At 40.1% G+C, this 7,648-nt stretch overlaps 1 protein-coding gene across 1 annotated transcript; it reads left to right on the forward strand.

Moving 5' to 3' along the window:
- Positions 1-1,622: 1,622 nt before the first annotated feature.
- gsx2 (GS homeobox 2) lies at positions 1,623-3,809 on the forward strand. The gene is made up of 2 exons (XM_033028771.1): positions 1,623-2,159; positions 2,818-3,809. The coding sequence occupies exons 1-2, from the start codon at positions 1,787-1,789 to the stop codon at positions 3,156-3,158; spliced, it is 714 nt and encodes a 237-aa protein (XP_032884662.1). The 5' UTR covers positions 1,623-1,786; the 3' UTR covers positions 3,159-3,809.
- The last annotated feature ends 3,839 nt before the right edge of the window (positions 3,810-7,648 follow it).

The following is a 7,648-nucleotide window of genomic DNA, read 5'->3' on the forward strand; positions in this document are numbered from 1 at the left end:
GATTGAAATGTTGCTGTTTAATTACATTTATTTCGAGTACTTGCCTGCCTACGGAACCGTATTGCGTCTTTTAACAAAGATTATCGCCAGGCAGAGACAAGAGGGTAACTGTTAAATTCTAAGAATAGTTCTCGGGTTTGTTGCTATTTATTAATAATTATAATCGCGATAGTCTAGCTAATAGGCGGCACTGGCATCTTGCTGATGAGATATTTCAGCGTGGATTCCATCGTCACTTAAAAAGACAGTTCAGTTTGTCACTCTCCAGTTGTGCAGTTTAATGGTTTCACAACTGGTATGTTTCCTTAAAATAACAATTTTCTCAGAAGTCAAATAATTTCTCAGCATTGCATATTCTATTTGTCCAATGGTAATAAGTACTGCGTCAATTCATTTAATAAGTAATTTAATAAGTATTACCAATGGTAATAAGTACTGCGTTTCATTCGCGACGCACATGTTCACATTAAGTGATACCCTTTAAATATGTTTTTATATCCGAATAAGAAAATCGTGTACGTTTTTGAACTATGCCACGTCGAGAATCAGTTTTCTGCATGTGCTAAAACCAATTCTTAGAAAGTGCGATTCTGTCATTGCTTATGATGGAGACATAACGCCTGTGGTAATCCTATCATAAATTAATGAACCATTCCTTTGTTCGGCTGCATTTAAAATAAATGCCCTTGATTTAATTTTTATGTTTCTAATTCTTTTTGTTTTCAAAGCTGACCCAATCTCTGAATAGATCAAACAAATAAGATGAGCTGCGTCCATCGATTACAAATAACACAGACGTGTAATTAAAACAATATAAACGCAGCACAGTGCGTAAAACTCGTGGATCCACTGATTGGACCCTTCACCTTTTGTCACGAGATTTAAAATCACTTCAAACTGACCCAATGGTCTATTTCTCAATCCAGTCACACATTATAGATCTTTGATGCTGCGCTTTGTCTTTCAACAAAAGTAGACCAGACAGGTTGGTTATACGTTGCAAATATTGAAATGTATGTTGCACCATTGAAGCGCTACATTCATAGCCAAATACTTTTTAAAGCTTCATTAAAGTAAGAATTGCTCAGTTTTTAATCCAGATTGGCCAATTGATAGAATCATAATATTTCATAAATGGAACCCATGTTTGAAAATTAAATAAATGTATGTACTAATATATTAGGTTTGCAGACTGACATAACATTTTAAAATTGTTGACAAAGTCCAGAACATTGAAGTAAATGTATAATGGAGTGTTTTTTTAATGTTACACTTTAGACATCTGCAAATGCAACAACACACTTACAAAGGCCCAGAAAGTGTCACTAGTTAAACCATTCCATTACTCGGCGAATCAATTGAAAGTGATTTTAAATCTCATGACAATGACGCTGTTAACGGCAGCTGGTTAACTTGCGGTGTATCCGCCTTAAGTCAGCTGTGGAGCTTTCCTTTTCCGCGCTGAAGAAAATTACAAAACACTCACTTAAAAAGTTTTTTGTTTCTTGTTTTGTCAGACTTTGATAGCGTGTCTCAAGGGGTTGCCTGACAAATGGGGAAATGTTGATCTCCGCCTCGCTTCATAATCACGTGTTAATAGTTCACTGGCAGCATTAAAAAAAGGAGCTTTGGAAAAGGCGCACACGTGGGTGACGTTCAGACCAACCATCGCCTGAGACCCTTTTGTGTAGCCTCCAAACATAAGCACCTTCTCGACTCTCTCCCGGCGCAGTGTTTACTGAACCCAGATTCAGGCAAAGTCAGAAAGAACCAAGGAGAATACGCAATGTCTCGATCGTTTTATGTTGATTCCCTGATCATCAAAGACTCTTCAGTGAGACCTGCTCCTGTCTTGAATGACCACGGCCAAGACTTTCTAATTCCCATTAGCGTTCATTCACCAACAATGATGTCCGTTTCTGGTCCCGTCTGTCCGTCTAGAAAGACCGGTACTTTCTGCGTCTGTCCCCTCTGTGTCACAACCCATATTCACTCATCTCGGAGTGGGATCCCACTCCTGAAAAGCCAGTTCCCAAATGGAGATCCTCAATACTGTCAACGAATTAACCAACAGTCAAACCCCGGGCTCGGGCATCCACCTGTTTGCACACCTACCTACAGCGTAGCAGACCCAAGAAGATATCACTGTCTTTCCGTAGGTAAGTTTGAAAAAGGAACTTTACTGTATTAGATACCTGAAGACAGGTTGCACCGTTTAGCCAGATAATTGATTGGGAGAGTAGCGATGACTTATGCGCAAATGTAACTCTCAGAGTTGTACATGAACAGCCAATACTTGGAAGTGGGATATTGTTTTTGAAGGGGTATTTCTGCTTTGGCACGAAGATAACACAGCATAGTCTAATCATGCTTACTAATCGACACCCGCTTCAAAATGTAAATCATTCATATGTGAAAATGTGAAACTAATCTTAAAATGATAAACGATGTTATGTTTAAAAGATGGGGTTAATATAAATGGAGACACAACGTCCTGCAGACGTTAGTTTACAAAGAAACAAAAAAGGGTCCCGACGCGAGGCATCGCCCATCCATGTCCTCCAGAGATGCTGCCTGACGCGCCGAGTTACTCCGGCACCTTGTGGGTTAATATGTGTAATTCCAGGTGCAGCTGATATTTAAGAGTGAGACGTTTAAAACTGCCTGTAATTTGTAGACATTTCCTGGATAGGGAGAGAGATTTTCAGATATCTACTTTGGCGGGATATTATAGTTGTCTAATCGGTGGCGAGATTGCACCAGTTTGTTTTAATTTTCCACCGCGTTTTGTAATGTAGTCTCGTTACGTGTCCACAGGCCCTGAAAATAACAGTCACCTACAAAACGGCAAGCGGATGAGAACAGCCTTCACAAGTACCCAACTCTTGGAGCTCGAGAGGGAGTTCGCCTCTAACATGTACCTGTCGAGGCTTCGCAGGATTGAAATCGCAACCTACCTGAACCTGTCTGAGAAGCAGGTGAAGATATGGTTCCAGAATCGGCGCGTCAAGCACAAGAAAGAAGGAAAGGGGACCCCACGGAATGCGCACAGCGTCTGCAAATGCAACAGCCAAGGTCACTGTTTGCGCTCCGAGGACGAAGAATCCCTCTCGCCAATATCATCTGGCAAAGAAGACAAAGATATGTCACCCGCATAGTCGCCACGGGCAGAACGGCAACGTCTTAAAGTTTACATCCTTATACAGTTTTCATTTTTTTTCACGCACTTACCATCTCTCCCCTTTAGCATTTAAAACCAATTTCCCTCGTGTAGAGTTGTATTTGCCAGCTCGCCCTGGCTGCCGGCATGAATAGACCCATTGTAAAGTTGTACTGGGATGCTCCGCGGTACTGTCCCATATTCACTGTTTTCAATCAGTTCAAGTACTTCAGTACTACCGTTTGTGGTTAACATGATCTTGTCTGAATCGTTCAGGGTTTCTTTTCTCTATCGTGTTAAGTAATATTCACCACTGCCTTTATAAATAAAATTCCCAAGTGTTTTTTGTGAATAATGTATTTTCAAACTCATCTGACCTTTTGTAAAATGATAAAAGCAGACATCTATGTACATGCGCCAGACTGGAAGACAAATGTAGGTTGTTTGGAGAAAATAGCTCTAAATGGCGAGCTATTCTGTTGGAACACTGCGGCAAAATGGCACGGTTAAAGTCCATTCATTGTGAATAGTTTTATATGACATTTATATTTATATTTATTTAAAATAAAATGTTGGGATCTTTGAAAAAATGTCGTTTATTTTTTAGCTAATGATGTGACTTGATGGGCATAAACATGTGGAGTATAAATAAAACTGGAAATACATGAGTCATGTATTATCTGCTTCGCCCAGTTCAATAATCACGGAAGCCGTAATTTCCTAAATGCAACTTAATGTACGCAGCAGCGGGCTCTGGAAAATCCTCCAGTTAACAAAGCTGTGCTGCAAACAAGAAGCAAATCCTAACAGTTCAAGTAATTGATTGTGAAATAATTCGTGCCAAGTGCCACACATTTTCCAGACAAAGCAAGTGTGTGCGTGTGTCGCTTCGGATCTGGGGAAAGAGGGGGTGGAGTTGGAAGAGAGGGGAGGGCTCACCTGAGGCTTCCAATAGAAAATCCAATTTTAAAAGTTTAAGGGGACGCGTATAAAATCCAACTGATGATAAGTAATTACTATTTATTTGCAATTCTTTGAACTACGACGTGGGTCATAACTTTATGAATCGCCTTGCTTTATTACATAACTCCTTCTCTGGATAGAATATAGATCTATCCGTGTGCCAATCTGGACATGCACTGCACATCCATCAGCTCGTACATGCTGCACACAACCTTAAGCAGAGCGAATGCATGTCGTTATATTCAACAATCGACGCACAAAACAACCTATTTTTTACCCACGACCCACGATTTCCTTCTCAACCACGACAAAAATAGTCTAGTTTATCACTGGCCTTAATAAATACTTATTGGAAATCTTCAGTTGGTTTGGATGTCACGAGACCTGCTGACTTAAATCATCTTTTGTAATTTCACATCAGTGAAGGCCAACATTTTCAAACATTTTTAGTTCTTCTGCATGTTTTTGGTGGATGGCACGCTCACCATAAACTTGTCACAAGTTGCTGGAAGGGCGAAGTGGAGTATGGTTCAGTTGAGAACGAGCTAGGGTATTATGGGAGAGATAATGATCCAAAAATGTTTATTTTCATACATGGGATGACGATATCTAATGGGGATCGGAGGCAATGCCCAATGCATATATTTTGTTGCTCCTGCTATAAATGACTGGTCCATTAGGAAGGATATTAAGCATTTAAGAGAAATCAAAGTGTTCAGGAAACAAGAACAAATACGTAATTATTCAAGAAAGGTGCTTCATTTTAAACCTTAATTGCAGCGAATAAAAATATGTACAAACACCCCAAAAGTACACTGGATCTCTATTTTGTATCAATCTCAATAATGTCATTCAAGCACTTTAAAATAGATCCGACTCCACAGCGCCCGTTCAACATACAACTTGTAAAGGAGGGTTGGGCATGTGTGTACGTATAATCTGACAGTCCATGATACCCAACTTTAAACAGCTGCCATAAAATTTAGTAGCGTTTTTAGGGCTGTGTCACAATTTCTATTGCAACGTTCAACTGAGAATAGGCTATTAGTTTCTTGAATTCTGCCAGCGCCCAAACAACAGGCAGTCCTTTGGGCACTCCGTAGAATTGTCAGGGAAATAAGAGAAGATAAATTGGAACATTATTCATTGGGCAGTAGAGAGAAAATAGCCACAGATTAATGAACTATTGACAATTTCCATCTGTTGAAAGGCCGAAGTTGGCAATGCCCGGGACAGAGTGTGGAGAGCCCGGCTGGGCTAGCTGTGGCGAAGGGCGCTTTGTGTATCTTTTCAATGGAAGCGACAATGATGGATAGAAAGGCATTGAGGAACCCGGAGAAGTGATTCAGCAACTCGTAAACCAGTGTCACTGTTAGACATGGCCCGAGGTGCTTTTATGATGCCTTATTAGCCCTATCTATACAATATCGGTCAAAGATATATGACTTTGACTTCCTTTTAATTGACTTTAAACCAAGTGCAGTTGGATGTACAATTAGCATGTGCCTTTTCTGTGAAGTGGGTGAGGTTCATTGGCAAAAAAGTCAAAGTATTCATTTCGACTCATGCTATCCATAAATGTACTCATTCATACAAAATGGGAACTATTTAGAAACGTTCTACGTCCAAACTTGGATTCTCTGATCGTCAAAGTAAATGTCGGCCTGATGCTTTTTTTTTTAACTTTGTTCGTTTCTTAATATCAAAATAGCAGCACAGATTTGAGAGCAAAATGCTATAGTGAGACGTCTATCAACAAAAGGCGACGTATTTGAATGTAATACTATTAGCTAACACCTCGGGCATTTTTAAAAAGTGCGATTTTTGGATATTAAAGTCACCATGCTCACAGATTTGATCTTTCAGCATTATTAAGTTTATATTTTTACAATAGTTCAAAACTGATCCGAGTCTTAATCGCGCACTCGTCAGACGTTTGGTCTAAAGAACATGAGTAACGTTGACAACTTTATCCAAACGGCGCCGTTGATTTTCAGTTTCAATGCACTAAAAGGTTTATATATTTCTCTCTCGCTTGGAACCTCTGCAAAAGCAGGGGGGAAGACTACGTTCGCCAAAGGAACGCTTTGACAGGTATTCTGCTGCCAAAGACTTGCATTGCATTGAGAAGGACCCCCGACAGTTGCAAACCCCGAGCCTTTGAACGCGAAGCTGAAGGACTCCAATGTCGGCTTAGTGAACGATTTAGTCACTGTTTCATTAAGCAGTATTTGAACCTTACAACATGTGGTAATTTCTAGGGGTAAGTTAACCGCCGTGTAAAAGAAGGATTATGTGGTAGGGACACAAGAAAATTAGCGAACGGTTAATTTAACTCGTTTCTGGCAGAATTTTCGATACATTCCTAATTGCCTGTGGAGGCAGGTGAAGTTGAAGACCAAGCGCATTCAATCTCGCATTTAGGGTGGGAATAAATGGGTCCCATTTAACTCGCTGTTGACAATTTATCTTTAGCAGAAAGACACAGAATAACAATTAGTTTAATTTTTCATTAATTAAATTAGATCCTGTCTTGCAGGTGGACAGATCAAAGCCAACCCACCACCAAGTAAGTATAACTAATAATAAAAAGCGGACCCTATTTGCTGGGTTGTGGGCCTGGGTTTTAAAATTTCAGACCAGCTGCTGAGACTATACTGCTCTTTGTAGGCAGCAAATGTAAATCCCAGAGAATGAGGAAAACTGTCAAAACAAGGCATAGAGGAGAAATTCAATGCTGATTAACGTCAATCAACCAGCGCTCTGTAGCCAAGGCGGCAAATTAATAGCAATTATTTCTACCGTTTGTCCCTTTCCGTGGCTTGCAATATTGATTGTGCTAAGTTTTCTAAAAGTTTTTATGATACACCTGACAAATGTGTTCGCGTTTAGTGGCTGCACTGCCCATTATTAGTCCCACTTTTCGCTTTAGACGCTTCGCCAGGAAGACTCAAAATTGATACAAACCACGCAAAGGAGGCCATTGACTCCGTTGAATTTAACTTCTCCAAGCAAATGAGAGGTGGGAATGACAATAAATAAATTACTTAAGAGTAGCTTGAGCAAACGGCGTCGTTTACAATCTGGCCAACACACCGTTTAGTTCTCAGCACAAAAACGCAAAACGCGCCGCTTCTATCTAATTCGCCGCCTGCTTGGAGTTTTTTTTAAAATTGTTAAACAATGTTCAGATTTTAAAAGTTTCTCAAACTTGCTGTGTAGGATTGAAAAGGCAGCTTGTAATAAATCAGATCCTTTAGTTAAGAAGCCTTCGGGCCACATAATAGAACCACAACTTAGTACCTGGGTCTGGTAGACGAGGTGATATATGCAAATGACAATATTCGCAAGGAAAAATACTCGAATCCTCCAAATGCCTCTTTTGTGAGTTTCTTTAGAAATCAAGGGATTCTGCATGACAAAGAACAATTAATAAGCCGTCTTTTCACGAGCTAGCAGCTGGTACCCCGTGGGGAAAGTAGGGGAAAATCAGAGATGAATGCGCGCAAAAGTTTTATTTTGCGC

Source organism: Amblyraja radiata, chromosome 1 (assembly GCF_010909765.2).
Source record: "Amblyraja radiata isolate CabotCenter1 chromosome 1, sAmbRad1.1.pri, whole genome shotgun sequence".
Classification (NCBI taxonomy): Eukaryota; Metazoa; Chordata; class Chondrichthyes; order Rajiformes; family Rajidae; genus Amblyraja; species Amblyraja radiata.

What these genes read in the sequence shown, in the direction of transcription:
- gsx2 (XM_033028771.1), top strand. Translation starts at nt 1,787, where the DNA reads ATGTCTCGATCGTTTTATGTTGATTCCCTGATCATCAAAGACTCTTCA. An exon ending in ATATCACTGTCTTTCCGTAG is followed by an intron (nt 2,160 to 2,817) that starts GTAAGTTTGAAA and finishes ACGTGTCCACAG; the next exon opens with GCCCTGAAAATAACAGTCAC.